We start from the raw sequence: 27,125 nt of genomic DNA, 5'->3' as shown, positions 1-27,125 counted from the left end.
TGATGAGAAAAAAGTTTTAGGTCAACTTACCATCCATCAGGTCGTGTCAGAGTGAACCCAAACTGTGGATCAGTTGCCACCGAGATTCTTATCCCTGTAAGTCCATTGCCATCAGGAGTAATTACTTGTCCTCTGATTACTGAAACTCGACTATCGGATAATGAAAAGAAAAAGAAAAGATTAAAAGTTAATTTTGTTTTTCCAACAATCATTTGGTTCTTCAAAGTTCAACATTGATTATTAACTCTATTATTAACATTAAGGTAAAGGTGAAGATGCAAAGGTAAAGGGAAGAAGAAAATTTTTTATTTACATTCTCCAAATGCTCAGAGGATTGAATGAACTTAAGAGTGCAAAAAACGAACAAAAAGGCAAATAAAATTTTAAATCAACTTTTATTCTTACTTAGCATGGATAAATCAGTCAATGAATAGATTTGTTTTTTTTGGAATATTTACGAATTTTTGGCTTTTCGTTGAATAGTTTCAACAAAAAAAGGTTTTCATTGCAAAGTTTCAAAGGTTATCGATTGGGGTGAAGCAAAAAAATCATGCAACATGAAAGAAAAGGGAATGGATTCAAGTCGGGAAAATGGATATTCATTTCATGGTGTTTTCGGTGAGTTTCGGAACGAATGAGATTATTAAATTTCTAATGATAAACGGAAAAGGTTATAGTTGGTTAAACAAAAAAGGTTAATGGTTCAATGAGTTTCAAGATGAGAATGATGATTATGTTCATGATGATCAAGATGTTCATTAAGATGTTTGTGATAATGAAAATGATGAAATGAAGAAAAGAAAATTTTCCTTGTCGTTTCTGGACATTTGGTTGAATCGAAAAGTTGATGTTGGATCAAATTGGGATCAACCCTGAATTTTCAATGTTCAACATCGAATGTAAAACTCAAATCATTTGAATCGAACAACTTTTCTTGAACTTTTCAGGCAAAGATTAGAAAAGGATAATGATGCTGAAGAATTGAATAGAAAAGATTAGAATGAGAAATCGATTTGATAATTGCTTCCTTTGATGGTAATTTTAATGAACCAGAATCGCAGATTTTGCATTCTTCATGATTAACCCAACCCGATTAATCAACAATCATTAACATTGGAATCGTTCTTTTCTTCCCTTTTCCCTGGGAGTGTTTTCTCTATCTTGATAATTATCGTTACAATATTAGTTTTTTTGGCAAATTTTTTCCTCTTTTTACTTTTAATTGACTTTTCGTATCTTAAACTAATTGGATAAAATAATATTGTTCAAACAAGATTAAAATAATCGTTATTAATGAAGATTATCATTGTTATTGGAAAATGAGAAAACTGTAATAAGCATAAAATAACAATAATATTAATTGAAACTAAATGAGTTTCAAAGTAAATACTTGATTGAACCCAAAAAAGCTAAATGAATATCATTAATATTGGAAGGTAAAGGAAACGAGAAAAAAAAGGTGAAACCATTTTCTTTCACTTTTTACCTTTTCTTGTGATTCTCTCAAAACTATTATTTGTAATCCTATTGATATCTTTACTTTTTATCATTATCTTTAGAAACCTTAATCTCTTTGCTGAACTTGTTTTCACCAATCAGAGTTTATCAATTGGAATGGAATCAAAGTCAAATGATAAACTGGATAAAGCTAATGATCAGATAAAGGCAGAAGATATGAAATGGAATACAATTTAAACTCGAATAATTTTTATCAACAAAATTCTGTTTCCAGATAATTTAATGATTTGTAAAAGTTGAAGTTTTTCCTGAAAATAGGTTTTCTTTTTCGTTGAATATTCGAAGCTATTGATGCTAATTCAGAATAGTTTGGAAAAGGAAAATTTTTATTCGAAAAGAAATGAAATTAGAAAAGGAATTAGAAGAGTTTATGTTGCTCATTGAATGTTATTTGAATATTGAGTGAGTTTTGGTGAACGAACAAGATGAACTTCTATTAACATATAAGTTCTTTTGAGGCAAAATTGAGGTTTTTTGGTTTTCCTTTCGGTTGATTGTGTTCTTTGAGTGAAATAATTGAACTCATTATTAATGATAATTGCAATGATTATGGTGTTGGGTTCAAATTAATTGACCATTAATAGGAATCTGAATGAAACTCATCAATGACTTTTGCATAATTGATGCATTTCAACGCTAATTATTGTTCCAATTCAACTGAGAATTCATCGTTTGATTGAATAACGACTCGTGAAACTTGAAACTTTTATCGTTTTTATACTTCAATTGGAATGGCAATTATAGCATAAATGGAATGGTTTCACTTGCCACATTCTCATGTAACAATGTATTAAGAGTTTCATGATGAAGAAGGAAAAAAAATCATTATTCATTATCTGAGAAACGCAAGATGAAAGTCTCAGATGGAAATAATTAGAATGAAATTGAACCATCAACCAGATGGAATGTGATGAAATGTGGATAAAAATTGGTCTGTAAATGTATTTAAGCACATAAAACATGTAATATTAACTGGGAGTAAAACTTATCAACTTGTAATAATATATTCGTTCATTGTGATGGCAGGAAAATTACCATTTCATGTGAAGGAAGGTGAACAAAATTGAGGAAAAAAAATGAGATTATTAAATAATCGATTTAAGACAAATAATTAGAAGAATAATCTTCTTTTTCTTCTCAACTGGTCTTCAAGTTTGGATCAACGTCAAGTTGAAAGGATTAAAAGGATAGAAAAGGATTTAAAACTATAATTACTGGCAAGATTAAGATAATGTTATTCAAGAATAAAGATTATTCAAAATAATTAGTTTTTCACTCTTAAAATGATCATAATTCCAGTAGAATCATTTTCATTTCTCAATGAATTGAAATAAAGATCTAATTTAATCAAGAAATTCGACTCGAGTTTGAAATGAAAAACTTGATTCCTAAAGCAAAGTTCATTTACAAAATGATACGTTTTGGTTCGAAGTTGGACGAAATCTTTTTGTTTGTAAAAAAGATTAGATGAAATCTTGATTGAACTTGAATCAGTTGTGAATCTGAAAAAGCTTAATTTAGTTGTAGAACTATTTCATCTCGGAATTTCGGACTTTTCCTGAATAAACAGTCTCATGTCAAAAGTGCAATATAAATTGACTTTTTAACTTTTCCTTTTCCTGGACAATTTTTTTATCCCTTGCTTCTTTTAGTTGCTCATGTTTTAACAGTTGCCTTTCAAATTGAAATGTTTGAAACAAACACATCATACAATATTAGTAAAGAAAAATTTGTCGACAAAAGCAAGATAAGAATAACAATTGAAGAAGGAAAAGGAAAAGATGTCGATGATGATGATGATGATGAAAAATGATATTTCATTTCATACTCCTTTTACTGACCAGAAATGAAAAAAAGTACAACAATGACCTTTTGAGGAGAGAAAAAAAGTTTTCTTTTAACATTACATTTGCAATCTTCATTTGCTTCATCGCCTTTCCACTCTTTGATCTCTTCTTCATTTGAAATCTTCATTGGCAAGATTATCTTTTCTCATGACATGAAGCTCAACATGGATTGACAGACAAAGAAATGTTGAAACATTTTGAATACAATTTCATTATTTTTTGATTACCTTGATAAGAGCTGAGAATGAAAATTTGCTGAATTATGGGTCAACCTTTTTTGCAGTTTTTTCACATTTTCACGGTAATCTTGGTTTCTGCACTTATTCAGTTATTGTTATTGTCCAAGTTTGCTTGGTCAACCACAAATGTTTCATAATGTTTCAAATGTGTACAAAAAGTCTTTAGTTTTTGCTGGCTCATCACATTGAGAAATTCAGTGTCACGATAATTGCAACAAATTTGTTTTTCTTTTCATTCCTCAATTTATCTGATTCCTTCAGTGTTTTGGATGAAATAAAGATGAACAAATGATAAATGATGCGCAAGTAAATCAAAGAGTTTCAAGAAATTTGAGATTAAAGTCACAATATCAAGATGTAAACTCAGAGAATTGGAAAGATTGGACAAAAAATGAGTGAATCATGATAATGAAGTTTATTCAGTTGATGACATTTTTATAGAAGATAGATGGATGTAATGGTGATGATCATGATGAGTATGCAAATCAAGATGAGAGAAAAAAAAAGGAAAAGATGGAAAAGAATAAGCAACTTGGTTAAACTGTTAACAGCAATTCTCAAGAGATAATTACTAAAAATGATAATTTCTTCATTATCGCCATTTTTATCCTCGTCATGAGAAGGGTAAAAGTTGGTGTAAAGGCAAAGAAGCAGGTGAAGAGTAAAATTCATTGGACAGAGTCGAGTGCATTACTTCTAATTGATAAGCAAGTGTTTTCAATGATCAATCTTAATCAAAAAGCTGTCCATTACAATGAAATACTGATTTGCATGAAAGTAAATCAAATTATAATTGAATTGGAATAATCAGTGAAAAGTTGCTGCGAAAATGGTTATCAACTGATTGAGTTTCCAATAAAAGTTGTCAACAAAAAAGACTCATCAAATTACCAAAAAAGAGATAAAAATATTCGACTTAACCCAAAAATATTCATCAACTCGATTCATCATTTTCATTCGATACATCGAATAGAAAATAGCCAAAAATAGCAAAATTTTCAAATCGAAATTTCGTTTATACTTTTCCAAAGCTTACAAAAGTCGAAGAAATTTTTTGAGACTCGAAGATTTTTTTCTTATTTGGGTGAAAATTTGATGTAATTTCATTGCACAAATTTGCTGTCACCAAGAGGTGATTTTCGATGGTCGAGTCTCTTGAATTCACAAGCAAGTTGCTTTGATTAAACATTTGAGAATGGAAAAAAATGGAAGGAAAAAAGTTCGATTTTTCGCTCTCATCTTCAATGAACCATTCAAACTCCTTATCGCAATGGCTTAAGCCTCTGAATGGTCAACTGTAAAGCAACAAAGCGTAACTTTGATTAACATGAACAATAAACGAGTAAAGATTAAGACATAAAGAAGACAAAAGTCTTTCAATGAAGGAATTAGATGATGAAAAAGTATTGCAACCTTTTACTATCATCATAATCATTGATCAACTTTTCTTGTCAAATATCAACGAGCATGAAAAAAATGCAGTTCTAATAATGATGGTTATGAATGGATAAAAAGGGAAAAAAAGAAAATATCGGAATATTGATGCAAATAAAAGATTTCTTCTTCTCCCTTTTTACCATCCAAAAGTAAATTCCCTGCAGATGATAATGATGAATAAAGATGATGATAAACAAATGAAAAGTCGTCTGTAAACTTGTCTATCGAGATGCATTTTCCTTTCAATTCTTGATGCAATATTTACAGTTTTTCATGTCCACTTTGATATTCCCTTTTAATCTTCATCATATCCATCAAGTGCACAAATCTTTCCTCCTCTTTTCACTCTAATCATTTACTCATCTCTTCACCTCCCAGTCATCATTGCTCTTCATTTTTTTCCGTTTATTTGGTTCCAAATGAAATGTAATGACAAACCTTTGAAAAGTAAAGCAAAAAGCTTCTTCCATTCATACAAAATGTCACATTGAGAGACTTTGAATAAGATGTTATTTTAATCAAAACCTTTTCTCATCTAATGCATGTTCAACATTGACTCAAGTCGAGTAAATCTCCATTTAATTGCATCCAATCATGATCGCCAACTCGTGGTCATAAGACTGAACCAAGAAGAAATTGAATAAACGGGAAAACATGAAAAATCTTTTCCATCCTTTTCCATCTTCGTGTTCTCATGCTTATTTGTTTTACTGTTAATTTGAATCACGCAATTTGTGCAACAATTGAACCATTTGATAAGATCAACAACTTGGTTCAATATCGAGCTTGTCAAGAGATTCAATATTCACTCGAATTTCATCAAAAAATGAAATGTTTAGCTTTTGATATTTTACTTTACCAAATGTGAAGATGAAAGTTTTTTGAAAATGTTTTTCTTTCTTTTGTCCAAGCAAAATATTGAACGATAAATGGCCATTTAAAATAAACAATATTGGACTTTATTGGTCAAAGAAGTAGAGATCAATTGAAAAGAAAAGGAATAAAAGGTAATGTTATTTTACCATTGTATTCATTTGTGCCTTTGTTTGACTCGAGAAAATGGTTCTTCCCAATTCACTTGACAGCTCAATCTGAAACAATTGTTATCATCATCATAATAACAATCATAATCATCACTTCAATTGGAAAGTTCAATGATAAGAGAAACAAAAAAAGTACGAAAAGGAGGAGAAGAATAGTTTTTTTTCCTTTTTCCACAGATTTCCTTTTCTTGCTTAGCTTTTCACTTTTCTTGCTTACTTCAAACTTTAACTCCATTTATACATGTTATCATTACGATATTGACCATCATTTATCAACAAATTGAGCCAATATTTAGTTTTATTCCGTTACTTAGCCACACCAAACGAGTCCAAGAATGTTTACAAATGATGAAAAATCATCTTCACCCACAATTAGACGCCATTGATGATCAATCATGAAAATTTCATCTTCAAAGTTGTTCTCAAGTTGTCATTTGTCAGCCAAAATGAAGGTTCAAAGTTTCATTAAAAGTTTTCCAAGTCAACAAAAGGCTTGGATTAGTTGGAAAATTTTGTCGACAAACGAATGAAAAGATTTATCTTCTAATAACATTATACATTTTAAATTGGTTTCATGAGTTTTGTTGGAAAAAATTGGATTAAATGATGAAAAAGGAAAAACAAAAAGCTTTGGATTTGAAGTAAATTTAAATCTTTGCAACTTTTCCAGGTAAACAAAGTTGATAAAGTTGGAGTGAAAAAGATGGAAATGAAAATTGAAAAGATTGATCAACAGAAGAGATGGAAAGGAAGAGGAACAAGAAATTTGGATAAAAAATTGTTACAATCAGCTTCAATAAAAAGAGCTTTTTAGGTAAAGAGAAATGAAAATTGATGAAAGAATATTGGAAAGCAATGATGATAAGATAATGATGACAAAAGAGTCTCTAGAAGATTGAAAATGTTATTACACAAGTTTATTCAATTGATAGTGAAGAGTCGAGTCTGCCTCATCGCCATTATTAACCAACTTTACGCACAATATTAGAGTGTTAACACGCTTTTGTCTCGAGTTATTCAATTTTCAGACTTCATTGAGAGGCGAGATGAAAAAAGGTTGCAGGAAGATAGAAAATGGCTCAAAATTCTTATTCTTGGATAAACTTTTGTTATTCTTGTTTATCTGCCTTCTTTGCGCTTCTTCATTTCAATGGCTATCAGCGACTCTCAAGAGATCATTTTCAATTCAACTAACAAGTCGAGGCTGGTTCAAAATCTCGAGAGAAATTTTGTATAAAAGTTTTATTCTTTGTACTTGGAAGAACTTTTTATGCAAAAAACAACAATTTATTGAGTAAAACCTTTCATTTTCATCGAAAAAAATGTTCGAAATTTTTGCTTCTTTTTGCGCAAAAAAAAAGATTGCCTTTGCAAACTCGACTGTTTCCTCTCGACATCAATAATGAATTGAATATTGAAAACGCCTTTACAAACCCAGCCAATTAAATTAACTGAAAATGAAAGTTGGAAAAATCTCATTTTCTCTTTACAATTCGATAAACACGAGATTGACATGCATTTACATTATCACTTGAACCTTGCTCATCAGCCTTGATTGACCTTTTACAATGTTGTCTGCAACACAACAAAGTTCAATATAATTATAAGTTGACTCATTTTTTTGGGATTCCTTTGAGATTCAACCTAAAGGATCCAAAAATTACATTGATTAAGCTTTGGGTTGAGTTGAAAAATTTTAAAAATAAAATTCGACTCATGACAGTTTCATGTTGACTGAAAGAGCCACAACTCATCCTTTTCCTCCTCTTCACTTTCATCTCATATTCATTTGAAATTTATAACTTTTATTAACATAATTATCAAAGTCAAATTCAATTCCCAAGTAAACTGATAAAAGGTGATTAAAGGGAAACATTTTCGCCAAAATCAAAATCACAATTTTTGTCGTTTCAAAGGGAAACCGAGTCAATGTGTCATCCTTTATCTGAACAAACAAGAGTAAATTCATTTTAATGGACATTTCCATAATGATATGCACAATCATAGTTAAAGCATTAAATCAACAGCTAATAAATCTTGTAATATCAAATGTCAACACTTTTCTTTGATAACATTACTCATGGAATCCATAATAAAATGAAGTCAAAAGACTCGTTAAAATGAGCCAATGAGTTGAACTCAATTTTGCTTCAAATTACCTTTGGAAATGTTCCATCCATTTGAAATATTAATCCATGTTAAGTAGCGAAACTCATTGATTGGAAAAATTGAGCTTCTTTTTTATTCATTACATTTTGCTCATTTTATTCACTTTATCGTGATAAATGAATTGTGATCAGGTTTATTGAAATTTCAATGGATAATTGAGGTTAAAAATTTCTATTAGAATCAAATTTTCGGAGAAACTAAAGAAGATATTTCATCAAACATGACTTTGAATATTTCAAATTAACCTTATTCGCAATTTGTTCAACTCTAGTTTATCACTCCCAGAGTGGCGATAAAATGACTGGGAGTGAAGAATAATTTACACCATTTTTTCGATGAGAAAATGAGCTCAATTGAGAGAAATGTTGATCCACTAAAATTCAAGTTCTAATGGAAATTAATTTCGACATTTTCAACTTAAGAATCAAAATTCTTTAATCAGATTTACTTTTCAGTTTCTCGATACTTTCCAATTATTAGCAGATTAACTGCTTCTTTGATAACTTGGAAAAACGATGAAAAGCATTTGATTGAATTAATGATTCTGAAGAAGGTGAATTTAGTGAAGAAACTAAAATGATTCGAAGTGAAAATTCAATTGAATTTGGTTCAAATTTGGCCGAAGGACGTGATTAACAAAATTTTCTTAAAAAAGCAGCTTTGAAATGAAACGAAGAAAAAATTGGACAAAAAATGTCTTTTCAGGATAAATTGATGAAGCGCAGTTTCAAGTGATCAAAACAGTCAAGAGACTAAACAAGTTGCAATAGTTGCCAGTGAATAACAATTTACAAGAGTCGATACGAAATTGTGTTATAAAGGAACCGAAAGATGTTGATAATCACATTGTTTTTTTCAATCTCATTTCATGAGAAGACAAAGGAAGGTGGAAAAAAAAGTTGAATCAATCATTTTTGTGACAAGATTTTTTCTCCACTGTTCATGTATTCAAGAAGAAAGGCAAGAAGAGCAAAAAAAAAGAGTTAACAAGATTGAATTGAACAATAAGGTGAAGAGGAAAAAGAGGCGAAAAAAAAAGTTCAAGAGTCGATTGTTTGGTTGAATTTTCAACATTATTAGTGCAACATGTTTTTGAGCATGAAAATGTTTCAATTGATTGTTGTTGTACAAAGAAAAGGAAAACTTGTTACAAATCTTTTATCTTCTCATGAGCATCAGAAATGCATCAAACGATGAATCGTGATGAACAGTGAATATGTTGGAATGAGGAAAAATTTGACAAATGATTTTGATTGAGATGAAGTTGTTTTAAAGGTGAGACAGAAAGAGATGAATATGAAAAAAGAGATAAAATGTTATGAGCTAAAAATGAGTTTACAATCATGAAGACTGCGAAAATGATATGGAAAAGGAGAAAAAAAGAGAAAAGAGAAAAAAATATTTACAAGAAAATTGAACAACAGCAACATCAAGGGTAACATTAAATTGAACCACAAGAGTTTTTTTCCCTCTTCTTTCATCTTTTCTGGTGCAACGAGCAATCATGAAGAGAAACAGAATGTCATTGAGATAAGAAAAAAAAGTAGAAAATGGAAAATAAGATGAAAAGATGAAGATGGAGAGACATTGAGGGATCAATAGATTCAAGTAGTTGTAGTGATGCTGGTTGGTGTTGCAAAAACTCGAACCTGGATCATTATTCCTCTCAAAGGATCGATTTCTCATTCACTTACGATCTACTTTTTACCCTTTTTTCCATCTCCACTCAAATTGCAAGTTATCAACCTTTTCTGATCAACTCTTCAATTTCAAGATCTTTCAATGTTTCCATTTTCATCTTTTTCTCTCGTTTACATTTTTGAATATCTTCATCACCTCGCTATCTTTACCTTCATCGTCATTTTCGTGTCAACCGAAAAGTTGAACATTTCTTGTTCTTTACCTTCATTTTCAGTCTTTTCAAATTTTCAAATTTTCTCTTTTTTTCCATTGTAACTTTATTCTGCAAGTTTTGACTGACACTTGAAACGTCTCCAAGGAACTGTCAGTCAAATGAATTGTCATTCAGATTGCAATGTTAATGAAAGACTCGAAATGAGAAGAGATTTTCATTTTGTTCAACAAAAGATGAAACTTGAAATTTGACAAAATCGATGTTGACTTTTTTCCCCATGTTTTTACAATCGACTATTTACTTTGAATCTTTTTCCCAAATGATGAATTTCTCGAGTTGGTTACATGAAATGGTTCAATTTTTACTCTACTTTTGTCTTGTTTTTAACCATGAAGTTGATTGAGAGATTCAATATTGTCTAAAGCTCATTGAAAGATACAAATCAGCAGATCAATTTACTTGTTCAAGAACTTTTTTTCATTTCAGATTTTTCTCATTTAACTAAAACTAAACAACATTTGAAATGGACGCAAACTGTACTCTTGAGAAATGGTTAAATTGCTGGTAAAGGTAAGTAGAAATGGAAACAAGTTCAAACATTATTGTTTGAAATATTTTCTACCCTCGAGCCGTTCGATGTTTCATTCGTCTTATTTATCTCTTTTTGATTGACATTGCTTGTTATTTAATTGCCTTGAGCTATTCATGAAATTTTACATTTGTCTCTTTGGAAAAGTTTTTCTTCTTCAACCAAAGAGAAACCTTCAACTGACCAGACTCTATTGTAGCAAATGGACTAAGTGTTTTGAGCAACAAAAGACTGCAATTGAAACTCGATGAGAAGAAAAGTTCTGAATATTTTCAAGATCTTTTTCTCCTCCTAAAGGCATGTACTTTTCATGAAATGCTTTTCTCAATTTTTCCTCTTTTCTAAAAACTCTTTACAAACTTTTCAAGCATAAACATGATGATGATGATGGTTAGGAATTTGATTTAAAGACAATAGAGATTGACTGAAATTAAATGATTGTTCAACTGAATGATGAAGAGAAAAATGAGTTTCAAAAGAAGTTGCTTTATGCATTTGGTGAAAAGAGACAAACAAGTAAAATCTCCTTGAGCACTTTTCATCATCTTCTTCATCATTATAATTTTTACTTTGTTTTCTTCACCAACTTCCTCTAGAGAGATTTCAAGAAACTTATGAAAGCATTTAAAGTTGAAGAGGGAAAAAATTTGAGTTAAGAAATGGATTTCTGGTTAAGAAGAGAAAATAATGTTTCAATATTGTCATTGCAATAAAAAAGAGCAGAAGAAAATTCGAGTTAATGTTGAAAGAAAAGTTGAATTTCTACTTGAAATTCTCATCCAACTCTTTGTGATGAATCGAAAAGAAGAGAAACAAAAACGATGATTACATGGAATCCAATCTCAAACATGAGTTTACTTATCAATGAACAAGTCAAAGCCAGGTAACCCTGAGGAGAGATTGAAAAGTGTACATTTCAAAGTTGCCCTTTCAAAGGTGAAACCAGCAAGACTCTGATCAGATTGAATAAAGAGGAGAAAACAAGTGAAACAAAAAACTTGGAATAAAGATAATAGTAATCATTATCATGATAATAATAATGATAATGATGATAATGATAATATCCATGATAGATATTGTTATATGTGTATACCATAATAATGATGGTCACATTCATTTCATCTTTCATCTTCTTCTTCTTCTTCATCTTATTATTTTTTGTGTTCCATACGTGATCAGTTTTTATTAAGAAAAAAAGAGGAAAAGAGAAAGAGAAAGAAGCAAGAGAAAAGGAGAAAAAATTATTCCCTCAATTTGTGTCCATCCAAATATCAAATATTATTATATAAAAGATAAAAATGCATGTACAGAGATAAATAAATAAATATGTGATATGAATGCATTATGTAGATAATAATATTGAATGACTATGATATATGAGAGATCAATTCTGTTGATATGTTCATCAACTTACAAGATAACATTTTCCTTCATTCCAACTCTTGTTCACAATTAATGCAGATTAGTTTTGAGTCACTTTAAGAATTGGATATTTCCGAGACTTTTCCATATTCCAATTGAATATGAAAAATTCACAATCAATCGGTGGCAGAACTCGAAATTGTATAAAGCTTTTCCTTCTCTTGTGTAAAAGGAATGATTTCAGTCAAGAAGACGATTCGATTTTTCTGAAGGAAAGATGTTAATCGAAAGAGTCGATTTTGTTGAGTAAATTAATTTGAGTTTTCCCTGTAAAGTTGCTTTCTAAGTCTTGAGCTTAATAGAGTTGAAAAGATTGAGATTTTAAAAATGAATTTGTCTTTTCTGTTTTGATTCATTTTTTTGAGTAAATTTTGCAAATTGTGCCTTTAAACATAATGCATTTTCAAATTATCAGTTTTGTTTCAATTGAAGTAAGTAATGCTGGAAAAACATTTTGAGAAAAAAAAGTGCAGAGTAAAAAATCGCAAATCATGAAAGAGTTGAGGAGTGAATATCAGGGAGTGAAATTTTCATTTTTACTCTTTTTGTTCATTTTATTATATCAAGTTGAATAATAAGTGCACCATTAGCATAATAAAGTGAATGTCATCTTTATCATTTCGAGAGTGTGAACAGAAAGAGAAAGAAATGAAATGCAAAAAAAAGAGATGAAAATGAGCTTATAAAGGGCAAGTTGTAATAATAGTTAACAGAGCGAAACATCATTACTGCCTTCAATGAGTAAACTGTGATTCAAGTTGAAAGATGTTACTGGTGAGGAGAAAAATTTGATCACAAAACCCGTTCATTGATCAGAACAACCGGAAGATGATGTCAAGTGAAAATGGAAAAGAGACAATTTATGATTGCTAAAAAATCGAATTCCCAGTTAGTCATAAAATGAGTCAGTTGATGTCATGATGGACAGAGGAAAATGCTGATAAATTGATTTAATAATGCAAAGGTTTACAAACGCAAAATTGAAAATAAGTCCCAAAAATAAGTCAAAACAATAAAGTTGTATTTATAGTAAATTGAAATGAGAAAATCTATTTTTACTTGAAACTAAGAAAAGTCATTCTTTTAATGATTCTCATTGACTTTGCTTTTCAATGTTTAAAGTCACGAAGATGAACATTTCCATATTAATAGTCGACTCGATATCGAGTGAAAAATGGGAATCAAAAGTAATCTTTATCGATTTCCATTTCTTTCCCAATCCTGCTTCTGTAAACTTTTCTTTTCAATCATTTACATGTTTACAGAGGAACATTTTTTTCTCGAATTTTCATTTTTTCTCTTTCCCTTGTTTCGAACATGAAGAGTTTGGAAAATTTTTAAATTTCATTTTCTCTACTGGAAACTTATTCCAAATCAACATGACCTTTTGTCAACCTTTGGCAAATGTTGAAATATTCATTTTCCATTTACCAAGGAAATGATTATCAATTGAAAAGTGAAAATTGTTCAACAGGAAAGGTTGAAACAAATGAATATTTTCTCACCTTTTTTTTACTCTCTTTTCATGGCATTCCAATTGTCCTGGAATATAAGGTTCAACTTTATCTAGTCATTTAGAGGCTGAGGAAATATTTCATCAACAATGGAACAAAATGGTTGGAAACAATTGAAAAAGGAAATGAATTCGGAAATGAATAGAAAAAGAAGGGAAAAAATGTTTACTCGGAAAGAAGATAAGTTTGGTTCAATATTCGCAAATGTTAATAGACTTGCGATTAGATAATTAAAAAGTTCATCGAGCTAAACTGCAATTGTTGTTATCAATCATTCATTTAATTGTGAACAAAATGTTTCATTTTTTGTATCCATTTTTCACATGAAATAAGTAAAAGTAAAAAGCTTCTTATAATGCACATAATAATCAAGTTTACATTGAAAATGTGCATTTGATTGACAAGTAATTTTCATGGAGCGAAGTAAAAAAAACGATTCGCCATTTTTTCACTTTTACCAAGTAAAATTGCTATTTTCAAATTGATAACTTGCATAAGATAAAATAATAATTACCAGCTTCCATCACATTTTCATCATGATAATGCATTTTCATAGTCAAATGGAAAATATTTTTCTCTGAATAAATGATAATCTATTGAAACATTGACGAAAAAATTTACATTTTCAGCAAAAAATGTTTTCACTCTAATTAAACTCAATCATAACAGAAGGCAAATCATTTGGTTAATTATCTTGATGAAAGTTCAAATGAATAACTAGAAAATTTAAACAAAATTTACATTTCAAACTTTTAATGAAACATCGAAATTCAATCAAAACTAAAAAACTTGAAAAACTGAAATATTCAAGACTTTGTTGGCATAAAAAAAATGATTTTCCCAAATCTTCGATTCGAAATGAAAAATGGAATTTGATAAATTCTGAAATATCGGCTTTCGATGTAGTGCAATCTTTAGTAACTAATTCATTCTGAACTTTTCTCATGAAGAAAATGATGAAACTCGGCCCATTTCAATCGCGAAAAGCGAAAGTGTTGAGTTCTAATTGGAATTTTGAAACATTTGAATTTGGTCGAAATTTAGCTGAGACAATCAAACACAAGATGTTTTCGAAATTTTTCACTCGAAATGAAAATGTGTTTCCATGAATTTTGAATTCTTCTCGGTGCAATAGACCTTTGGAATTTCTATTTTTTTAATTTTCTCATGAAAATAAAGTGAATGAATCTTGAAATTAATCAATTCATTTGAACGCGTGGACGTTTTTGTGATTAATTAAATTCTCGCGCAATAAAGTTCAACTTTTAATGATGAATTGCACTTTGGAAACATTACAAACAATAAAGTTCAATCTCACGTGAAATCTTTTATCAAATGTTGCCTGCTCAAGTCTGCATTTTGGGCAGTAAATTTTGAATCAAATTTCCATTTCTATTCAAATAAACTTTCACCTTTCAACACATTTGAACGTGTTTCATTGTTTGCTCAAAATGAAATGCGATAATAATGAGAGAAGAAAAATTTAATTAAAGAAAAGTTTGCTCAAAATTTTCATTCAAATTTCATAATATAATGAAGAGAGAAAAAAATATTGCTCTCAGCATTTCGCTTTGAACCCTTTTTTTGCTCTCAATAGAAAAGACTTTTTTCTCATTGTTTCTTATTCCAAGCTAAATATATTCAAATTCATCATTTAAGGTTTTGGAATTGAGGGAAAAGAAAAGAACCTTTTCATGGTAATAAAAGTTATCATTCAACGAAAAGGGAATGAAACAAATTAATGATATTAATCTGACTGGGAGTGTTTTCCATCCATTTGTTTGTTCATCAGCATTTGTAATAAAAGAATAATTATCACAATAATGAATCTAAATGGTTATTATTCACCAACAGAATGTAACCTTTTCCAATTGATATTCAACTTTCAACTTTTCTCATTCCATGGAAATGAGAAGTTCAACTTGATATTCACGTCAACAAAGGAATGATAAAGAATCGAGTTTCAAGGTTTCTCAGGTTTGAATCTGAATGGATAATCTGGTTCATTTGAATGAAAAGAAAAATGAGATATTTTCTCTTCTCTCATCATTATCATCTTTATTCACCTTATTTCACTTAACACATCAATGATTATAACCTATTCTATTCATGATAATTCATAAGAATGTTGTCAGATTTTCTTCTGCTTCTTGTTTCTTCTTTTTCTTTTCATTTTCTTTATCAAAGGTTTCAAGGTATTCAGATGTTTTCTCTGCGATTTTTCTTTTTCTCCTCTTGTAACTTGACACATCCTGAATCAAGAAAGAGATGAAGAGATGAAGAAAATGATGGCAAGTTTCAATCACTCCCAGCTTTACCTTTTTCTCCTCTTTGATTCATGATGTGATTCAAGAAAATAAAAGGCAAATGTGAAGTATAACAAGGATGAGAAAAGGAAGATAAGTTGAAAGAAAAAAGATAAAGGTAAAGATTTCCAAAAGAGTAATAATGTTGTCTTTGTTTGTTGTTCATTCCAAATGGTAAACAATCAATATTGAATGAAAAATATTTATCATGAAAAGAAGCAAACAAAGTTGCCTAAAAAGCAACTATTTTTCAACGTCAGTCAACACTAAAACTTGAAAAAAAAACGAACGATTTTCATTCGAACTAAATACACTTTCGAAACGAAATTTGCAAAGAAAACTGAAAATGCCAATTTTCGTTGCTTCCCTGTTATCCATTGATTAGTAAAGAATTTTTGGCGAAAACTTTCTTCAACATACTCAGCCCTTTCGATGAAAATGTTCATGTTGATGGGAAAAGAGAAACTAAAAACTTTAATCTCTTCTAATTGATGGAGTTTCGATCTTGGAAAATGTCGAATTTTTTGATGTGTAAATCTTTGAATTAATGTCTTTTCATTCTGAAGAGCTTTTATTCGATTTTTAATCTCTTCAGAATTTCGTTGTTTCAGCTTTATTCATTTACTTTTTTTGCTCAAATTCATGTTAATCTTTACAGTTTAACGACTTTCACTTTATCAATTTTTATAACGGTTAGTAGAACAGAATTTTCAGAAAAATTCTTCGTTTTGGATAAATTGTGATTTGCAAGTAAATTGAATAAATTAGATTTGGAGGGTTATCATGAAGAGTAAAAAGCAATTTGCTTTTGTAACAAATTATAATTGAAATTTGATTTATGAAAAGTCTTGATTCTCTTTGCTCTCATAATTTTGTCAGATAAATTGAAACTTTGATGCGATTTTTTATCGTGTTTAAAGGTTTGACAAAAGAGCAAAAATTTGAGTAAATTGTTTTCTTGCAAGATTGAATAGTTTCTAGGCTGGAATTAAGATGAAGTTAATAGTTTACATCGAAGACAAAGTTTTTTTTTCTTCTCGAGTTAAATCGATTGGATACAAAGTAATAAGTTGATGGAGAAGAAGAAAAGAGATTCAAAGTAGATGGATCAGTTGGATGATGATGATGATGATAGTTGAGATAAACGTTGAAAAGATGAGAGGCAATTTAACAGGCAGATAAAGTGTAATGGTTAGGATAAAATCTGAATAAAACGAAAATCATTAGAAGGAAAAAAAATGTAGCTCAGAATTGAAGGTTTCCTCTCATTGCGTTGCTCCTTCAATTGACATTAACATGTAAAGTAGCAGTTATATTGATTCCATTTTTGTGCTCGAAAGTGATTTCAACTTTTAATGCTCTTGGAATGACTTTATGTAATGATGATAAAAATATAATGATAATGATTAACTCGAGTAAAGGTAATAAACAAAATCCAATTAACGAGTTTGGAAACGTTTCCATTGATAAACTTTTCTTGATACTTGTTCATTAGAAATGCACAATTATCAAAAGGTAAAAGTTGAAATTGGAAAAGCTGAGAATTTATTGCTCTTGGAAAATGAAAATTTTCCGAAATTGGCAATTTTCCATTTTCCAAGCAGAATGTTTCATGGAACATGAAAAAATGAGAATAAAATGTGCTTGGAATTTCGTCTATTCTATTGTGTTTGGAATTTTATATTTTGTAGCTTTTGCTTTAGCGACTTGAACATTGTTTCCATTCAAGTTGATTCAAGCTCAACTAATGTCCAGTGACAAAGAAATGAAGGAATGAAGATGAAATGATGAAAAGATGATGATGAGCATGAGGTGATTAGAAGGCAAAGGAAGAAAAATAATGATTTTTTTTGGAAACAAGGATAAGTCTAGTGATGGAGATTAGGATTAATAAGATTGAAGGATGAGAGTAAAGATGAACAGATAGAAACATACAACATTCAAAGGAAACAGATAAATGGACAAAAATTGGTATGAAAAAGAGAGAGAGAAGAGAGAGAGAGAAAGGTTCATTTGGAATCATCTACTTTGGAATTGGGAATTTTTCCAACTATTTTTTTCTTTTAGTTTTTTTTCAGTTTAATCAATGTGTAGCTTGACTACTTGAGCATACTCGATACTCACCTTTGTTCAAAAGCACTCCAAAATTGACTGGTTTTTGTGTTAGTTTTTTTTTATTATTTTTTCATTTGAAAGTTTATTATAATTTTCAAAATTTTTCAAGAAGAAAAGGATAAAAGAAAGAATTGATTAAGAAGTTGAAAGTTTTTTACATGGAATATCAGTCATGCTGGGAGTGAAAATAACGTTTCTTCTATTTTTTAACCTTTTCGTTTCTTCACTTTTTCGCTGTTGGTAACAAGTTAAACTCTAACCCAGGACTTGAATTTTCAATCGATATATCACAGAATGTTGATAACATAAGAATAACAAGGAACGATTAAAGGGTAAAGGAATTTTGGAGTAGATATTGAGCCATGTGAGAAGCATTTTGACCGAAAAACATTTTCAGGGGAAAAAGTAATTTTAAAGATTTTATTTTTTGGTTGCTCAAAAATATTGAATTCTTTTTCATTTTAAATGTTTTAATATCAAAAGATTGATACTCTTGTATACATTTTATGCTTGCTCAACTCACGTTTGTCTTTTCATAGTTTTGTCTGATTCCAATTTCAATCTCAAGAGTATTAATATGATATTCAATGATGTTGATGCAAAGTTGGAAAATGGAAACTCGTATCAAATTCTGTAGCGAATCGTAGCAAACTGAGCAAATTGGAGGCAATAAAATGAATGAAATGCTTTGAAACTGATGCACATGAAGCATAATCTTTTGAGTTATTTCCTTATTATTGCAAGTTTAGAGTAAAATGTGAAATATTTCAATTTCATCTAACAAGCCACTATCAAGATTACGTTTTTTGTTCAACCCTGAAAAGCAAAAACACTTTACAGTTATTTGATTTTATCAGAGTAAATAACACAGAACTTGTAAATTCTCATTTATCATGAAGTTTCTTTGCAAGTTAAAGGTTCAATTTGAGAAGAAGAAAAAGTAAGATTTGAATTACTGGATTAATTTATTTGGAAGACATTAAACAGGTTTGGAATGATTAATTTGACTAAAGAGAAAAGTTGATTTTCCATGAAAATTGAATGAAATTAACAATTGCAGAGCTTTGGAAAAGCAGTGAAAGAGAAAAAAACATTTTGTCAAACGGACACTTGAATCGACCTTTTGGGGATGTTTATCGACTTTTGTTTTTCCCATGTTTCATGAGAACAAAAAAAAGACTGAGTTTCAATCAATTAAACAAGTTGTTCTCGAGTGAATTGCGAGTTTCAACCTTTTTCCCTTTTCTTTCGTTTTACGCTAAATTGACTTGTCTTTGCTTCATTTGTTCATTGAACATTTTTTTTCATGCTACTTCATGGATTGTTCATTATGCTAATTTATAATGAGGGAAAATGAAAAAACCAGAAAAATTCAATTGAATGTAAAGAGAATGGAATTTTTGATTTGGCAAATTTTTTTTCTTCTTCATTTCATTCTTTATCATAAACTCATCATTCTCTATTGTAATGAACCTCCAGGGCAAAAACAGTGTTTCATGTCATTTACTGTTTCAAATTAGGGAAAAGAAGAGAAAGAAAAAAAACGATTTAATCTATTATTCTTCAACAATGTTGATGAACCAACAAATGAACTTTTCTTCTCTCAACTCTGAATAATCCTTACCAATAATATCCTGAAGCAAAATGGAGAAACAAAATCTCTAATTGTTCGTCATGAAACATGGAAATTTACATGGAAATTAACATGGAAATGCTAAAAGATTATAATGAAAAGTTTCTTGACGGAAAAGGAATATTTGAAAAAAAGAAAAAAAAGAAAAATCTGAAAATGAAGAAAATGCGAATCTCGAAATTCTCCTTGGAACATTTGTTTGCTTGTGAATTATTCTAGAAACACTTTTTCCATTCTTGGTGATAAGGAAAAGAATTTCGAATTGGCTCAAGATTTCTTTTTAATTGATTGTATCTGAAGAAACAAGGTTCCATTGAATATCAGTCATTTACTGGATTCATTGCTATTCACTTTGTCCATTTATCTTTATAGTTTGACCGTTAAATCCGTCTTAATCCACAATTTGTTTTCCTTTTCTGCTTTTCCTTAGCTTCTGCAACTCAACATTTCTCTTCATCATTTTCTAATCAATTGTCCTTTTAACCAGCATTTCATGAGCAACTTCTTAATACCTTCAACTGATGATATTGATTAAACTTTCTTTCCTCATGTCTTTTCATGGAAGCACCACTTTTCGCCTCTACAAACATATAAAGTGACATTTTGTTGCTTCCCTTATACCCTCACTAAATTGACCATTATGTTGACTTATGACCATGATTATCATCATTATTAGTATTATTATTGCCATTTTCATTATCATTCAATAAGAACATGGTAAATGCATGAGAAGCAGAAAAAAAGGAACAAGAAGAAGCTTTCCATTTATTGACTTTCTCAAATTTCATTGCTGTCAACATTTCGAGGCTTCTGCTTTTTTCACTACTTTAATGACATTTTATTGATTCTCAGGTTATCAAACGATTATTTTCATCTATTAAATGACAGTTAATCAACAGTTTTAGGTCAACGAAACTGGCCAAAAATCAAAGTTCAATTAAATTGATGGAAAAGACAAACTCGAAAAAGTTGCAATTCTTTTCAAATCATTCAGACGGATGACAAAAAAAATCGAAAAAAAAGTTATTCAACTCTTTTCCACGAAAAAAATCTTTCGTTACCAAAATGCTTCTCAATGTACTTGCATGGCTCTGAGAAATTTGCGCAGTCGAACCTTTTCTCCATGAAATGAACAGAATTGAAAGCGAATTTTCTCTCTCTCTCTTTAGAAGTTCTCTCTTTTTCCATTTCAAAATAAAGGTGAAACAATTTCTTCTCAGTATTGGAAAGGTAAATCAAAAGGTGTTCATGAAAATGAGACGAAAATGGAGAAAACATTAAAATCTAAAAAAAGCATTTCTACAGTTTACAGGGAATGATCAATAACGTCGGCAGGGAAAAAGAAAGTTGAACGAAGAGGAAAAAAACATGAAATTCATTCGTGAAAGCATGTTGAATGTGAGTAACAAATAGCTAACGATAAACACGAAATAAGGAAAGTTATCACAAGTTCTATCAATTTCTGTCCATTATCATATCGAATTGTTTTTTTGGTTAAATATCTTTTCTTTTCATTAATTGATTCAATGTAAACTGATTGATTCAAAATGTAATAATAATGATGGCGTGCCAAGATGTAATATAATCATGATGGAAAAAGATTAATTGACAGAACAGAAAAAATAAGTTCAACTAAGTTCTTTTTCTTTTCATATTGATATTCACATAATTGGAATAAACGAACATCTGAAGGGGGAAAAATTGTTTTTTTTTGATATTCTCTTTGATCCAACTTGTTATTATTTAATGAAAAAATGAGGAAAAAAAATGAATCAATTCTTGTTTGTTATGAGAATTGGAAATTTTATCGATTATTCAAACTTGTTTTTTTCATTCAATTTCCAATATGAGCAATTATTCTCAATGAAGACTCGATATCATTTGAAAGAATTGAAGTGAAAAGAAGATATTTGTTGAAATGGGTCAATTTGATGCAAGAAAATAAGAATTGGGTGAGAAAATGCATTCTTGTTCCATCCATTGGAATTCGAGTTTGAATATCAGGGAAAACATATAATGGGAAAAGTGTGATTTTTACATATAATTGGAGTCAACAAAAGGTTCGAGGGTTTGGATTGGGAAGCGGCAAGGGAATTCTGGATTCTATCGGTTACTGAGCACAGTTGTCATGATTTACTGTTCAGCTAAAGAGAAGAATTTGGGAAAAAGAGTTTTTCGAAGAGAGAGAGAGAGAGAGATGAAATTCTAAGAAATGTTGAGATAATTCTGTCTTGATTAATGAATAAATTTGCTTTTGATTGAAACTGGCAAAAGAGTAAATTTATATATCGAAAAGAAAATTTAGCCTGGGTTGTTTTTCATGGAAACTAACTGAGTAACGAATTGAGGGACAAATTCAAGTTGGGAAAATGCTAAATTCTAATTGAATTTTTTCTCCTTCTTTGGAAGAGATTTGGTGAAATGTTTCAAGTGAAGATTGAGTTTGATTGAAAATGAGGCTTTTCAACTTTACATTTAATTCAAGGTGTAAAGAGGGTTTGAAACGAGAGAATAAAAAAAGGTGGCGAAAACATGAAGAAAACATGGTTGGTGGGTTGAGTGAGGAAACGGGATTTGTTGAAGGATGTAATCAAGTGGAGTACAAAAGGTTAACATGAAGAGTTGAGGTGAGGAGAAACAGATTACATATAAGATGTTGAGCCACATATAAGGTAAGGGAATGATGAACGGTGTGAATTGTTATGTTGAGGGTAAAAGTAAATTCAGCTCAACCTGGAATTGTTCCAATGTTGAGTGGAAAATGTTAATTGTCCAATTTTTCGAGGAATCAAAGAGTCATGATAAACATCATGAGGGTAATAATCTTAATCTGATCAACTAAGCTGATTAACATTTGATATGGAAATGAAAAGATTTTGATTATCGATTGGAAAAGTTTTGTCCTAAATGTCGAGTCTTGCCAGCTGCCTGAAAGGAAAATTTTGAAACTTTTTTTTTCTTTTTTGTCGAATTTTTTTTCATCAATTTTCGAAAACACTCAACTGGAACTATTTTTTTTGTCGACACTCACTTCTGTCCAGAGTAAATTAACATTGACTAAAGGTTGAGGTTGGGCTTTACTTTGAGTGAAGTTTTATTAATAAAATGAGATTTTCATTTTTCATGGTTGACTTTAAAGATGACAAAGTAACAAAGTAAATGTTTAATGTTTGTAATAAAGTTTGTATCTCGACATTTTAACTGTTTAAAGTGAATTTCAATTTACTGCTCTTTTGCATTTGCTTTAATACTTTGATTTAGTGTTGGCAGTTTGATGTTCAAAGGTAAAGGTTTGAGTCGACGAAAAATTTGACAATCAACTGAGAATGAAAAATAGATAAAATTGTTTAAGAATCTATTCATGACATTGGGATGAGGGAAAAGCGAAATTGAACAAACATGAAAAATTAATCTAAGACTGAATTTAGCAAATTAATGATGTAACTCTAGTGATTGAAAGTTGATCAAAAGTGAAATGTTTAGTTTTTTTATGAGTTTTAGAAGAAAAATTCGGGGAAAAACAATGAGATGAGTTTTGGGGATTAAAGTTGAAGGTTTTGTGAAAAAGTGAAATAAAATGAGATGAAATAGAAAATGAATTTTCTTCTTACCTTTCAGAGTAATCGTCTCGATGAGCATAACTTTGAACGGAACCTTCTTCAATTAGAAATTTCATTTTCTGATAAAACGAGGCAGTCACTGAAGGAGGCGATTTTCGTAGTAAAATGTCCAATGGGTCAGGTGAACGGAGGCACATGAGGGAATCTTTACACTCTTCGGTGGAGCAACACTCGGAATCGGCACAGTCAATCAGTCCATCATGATCATTGTCAACATCATCGGCACAATTAGTTTCCAAAGGGTGTGAACAATCCTTGCCTGTCCAACCTTCACGACAAATGCATCGCCAAGTCAATTCACGGTCCATATCAGTGTCTGTCGAGAAGAGCAAAGTGTTTAAGTTTAGATTTTAGTTGAAGTTGAAAAAAAAGATTAAGTTTAGCTCACCTTTGGCACATAGACCATGGTTGGAACATCCATTGGCACATCCATTGAAGGTACAATGTTTACCCATCCAGCCTTCGACACAGACACACGTTCCATTGGAACATTGACCATGCTCAAGGCATCTTGGGTCACAAGAGAGTCGCTCACAGTTGGCACCTTCCCAGCCTGGATCACATACACATGAGCCTCCTTCACAGATGCCATGAGAGCCACAGTCTAGGTCACATTTGGCTATTGAACAGTCATCACCCAGCCAACCAGGGAAACAGGCACACTTTTCAAGATCCAAATCGTAGACACCGCGTGTGTTGCAGTGAGGGAAAAACTTGTTTAACCGATGATCTATTTGGGAACAGTTGACTCCTTTCCAGCCCATTTTACACCAACAAGTACCATCGATGCAAGCACCATGAGAGGAGCAACTAGGATCCAGACAGTCGGCAGTCTCACAGTTTTCACCCTTGAATCCAGGCAGACAATGGCAAACACCATTATTACACCGACCATGACCATTACAATCGGAAACTTCACAATCAGATGAACGAATGTTGCACTCGGATCCTTTCCAGCCAATTTCACAGTGACATCGACCACCAAGGAAACGACCATGACCACTACATAAAATTGGACAAACACCTAAACAAGAGAAAAGGCAAAAAATAAATTTGATTAAATTTCCGTTTCCTCTTTAAACTATCATTATCAATCAAAGGCAAAAAATTAAACTGATAAAGTCTTTGACAAGCCTTAATGATAAGATGATTTAATCAGGTAAAATGTCTACAAATTGAGTTAAGAGCAAACCTTTTTTTTGTTAATCTTAACAGTCAATTATCAAATGAATTTTAAATCATCACAATGATCTTTCTCACAAAATAATGATAATTTAATCACGATACATGAATCATGATCCATTTCATTCAGTAAGAAATCGTTTTTTATCTCATTTTCCTTTGAAACCAATCATGAATTATAATGAAATTTAGATGATAATTAGCATTGGGAAAACATTTTCAAAGCAAAGATGAAAATTGTCTCCATTATTATCGTTATCGATTAAACAGAATTTTCCGGAAAAGCGAATTTTACTTTCCAGAAAAAACTTTTCGAAACTTTTCCATTCAAAACTCACTCGTCTCACATTTCATTTTCCCATGAATTTTCAGTGAAACCTTTTTCAAAATTGATTCCAAGATGTGACCAAACACGAACATGGAAATTTTTACTTTTCCTCCATTTAAATTTCTCGATAAATATTGCTCAAGTATCAAGTAACCCTTTGTTCAAATTTCAATAAAAAACGAATAAACTCATTAAAATTAATTTCATATTCACATTAGACTTTATTGAATTCACATAAGGTTCAAATTAATGAATATTTCATTTGCCATGAAACAATATCATCAATATTATTCCTTTGAGTGGGAATAATGAAATGTAAAACATGAGCCCAACAAGACCAGTCATGAAAAGGAATTTTTTCATCATCTCAACAAGAGAGAAAAAAGTCATTACAGAACAATGTTTCGAATAATAAACAATATTGAACAAAAATCGAGTCTCATATTATTCTGCATTACACATCAGATGAAAAAATCAAGATAAATGTGATTATATTACATTGGTCAAACAGTGAGGTAGCATTGAATATAACAAATTGAGTACAAGATTGGTTGTCACAAGATAATGAAATGGACAAAAACAATGTAACCCAAAGTGTCTCATGTAATAAGCTCCAAAGTAGTTCAGTTGGCCCTTCCATTCACCCTCCTCTCAATAAAAGCAACTCATTTATCCTCATTTAGCCCATCAAGCCTGACTCATTCTCCATCAAAATTCACCATTTGACCAAAAAGACGCCAAGAACCCAACTCATCAACCATAACATTAACCATTATGGTTAGACTCTTTACGGTTAAGACACTTGGTTGGGTTCGGCTAATCACACTGTAAATGGATTGTTATTCAAATTGGTAAACTTTTGGGTGTTTCGGGTTTAATGTTAATCAGTTTTGAGGAGCAAAACTTTTTCTGGTAAATAATATTACTGGTTATCCATTAATAACATTATTATCACTTGAATGTTGAAACATTTTGTTGACACTAAAATATCATTAAACTTATTAGCATTTTATTGAAGGCAAGAAGGAAAAGGAGAAAAAAAAATTGTTTCCAATGTTTCTCCATCTTCTTGTTCAATGGTCTCTGATCTGATTAATTTACACCAATGATTAATGATGAGGCTGATGATGAACATAATAATAATCATAAATGTTGCGCTTTTCATTACTTAACAGTTGAGGAAATAAAGACCCATCATGAACCCATTAATATTAAACATTATTTGGTTTTTCATTTCAGGGGAAAACACGGAATTGAATCTAATTGGTTAAAATGAAACCAAGTCCGAAGAGAGAGAAAGATTTGAATAATTATCATTTTCCTGGATAGTTTGTGTTTAAAAAAGATTAGTTGCTCATTAATTTGAGTGAAAACCATAATCGCCATTCCTGGTTTCACTGTTGGAATCAGTAAAGGTTAGAGGAAAATTCAATCAATGAACCTTATTACATGATCATGATTGAACAAATAGATGATTGTTATTCAGTGGAACAGAGTGAAGGAAAACCAGGGCAACTCAATGTCTCCATGAACATTGCATGTTGTTCCATGAAAGAGTAAATCTGTTCGGAATAACTTTTTTTTTCTTCTTCTTTCTCTCTTTGCTTCGCTTTTTGCTATTACTGTCCAAGCTGATCATTTCATTTTCAATTAATTAGCAACTCAATTACGTGAAATTTTTACTCAAACATTGATTCTCATGATTGACCAAACTATTAATTATTGAATCACTCCAGTTTTCACCCTCTACATTTAGATTTGACAATAAACACAAATAATGAGATAAAGTTTCAACTGAAGAGAGTAGAGCAAACTGGGAGGTTGAAATCGTTTTGCATGAAGTAAAAGAGTGAAGAGAGAGAGAAAAAAAGACTTGAAAAGAGTTGTATTTACATGCATAACTAACAATAAACTGGGCGGTCAAACTCATCATCATCATGATTATCATTGCCTCAATTTTCAGTGTTGTTTTAATCATTTCATTTGTTTTGCATTCCAAACTCTTTTTTTTCCTTTTGACATCGTCACAGTGAATAATTAACATGAAATGCTCAATTCTGCCTTTCAAAATGCTAAAAATGGATTCATCTAAATTGTTAAGCCTACTTGACTCTGCTTAATGATGAAACAAAAAAAGTCAATTAGACAGAGAAAAGTGATAAACAGAAAAATATCAATTCAAACAGAATGCACAATAACCGGTAAAAGGTCATTTTATCGACCGAATCAACCGTTTTAAAAATAAACTTCACTTTAAAAGAAAATTTTTACTAAAAATGAGAAAATTTCATGTTCTGCTGAAGAGTTA

The 27,125-nt window shown here is 30.4% G+C and overlaps 1 protein-coding gene across 2 annotated transcripts in view; it reads right to left on the bottom strand.

Moving 5' to 3' along the window:
• Positions 1-27,125, bottom strand: part of LOC107363628 (teneurin-m-like) — a 55,773-nt gene that overhangs the window by 15,833 nt on the left and 12,815 nt on the right. Inside the window, exons 3-6 of one of the 2 annotated variants that reach the window (XM_015930879.3) lie at positions 23,696-24,331; positions 23,299-23,623; positions 18,064-18,090; positions 31-150 (exon numbers count right to left, since the gene is read on the bottom strand). In XM_015930879.3, the coding sequence (XP_015786365.2) occupies positions 31-150; positions 18,064-18,090; positions 23,299-23,623; positions 23,696-24,331 (1,108 nt within the window). The remainder of the gene's footprint in view (positions 1-30; positions 151-18,063; positions 18,091-23,298; positions 23,624-23,695; positions 24,332-27,125) is intronic. The other variant, XM_015930880.3, reaches the window with a different exon arrangement.

Source organism: Tetranychus urticae, chromosome 2, assembly GCF_039701765.1.
Source record: "Tetranychus urticae isolate SD_2017Ah chromosome 2, NJAU_TeUrti_SD_1.0, whole genome shotgun sequence".
Taxonomy (NCBI): Eukaryota; Metazoa; Arthropoda; class Arachnida; order Trombidiformes; family Tetranychidae; genus Tetranychus; species Tetranychus urticae.
The sequence above is the reverse complement of the archived record's forward strand: the minus strand, read 5'-3'. Positions and strand labels throughout refer to the sequence as shown.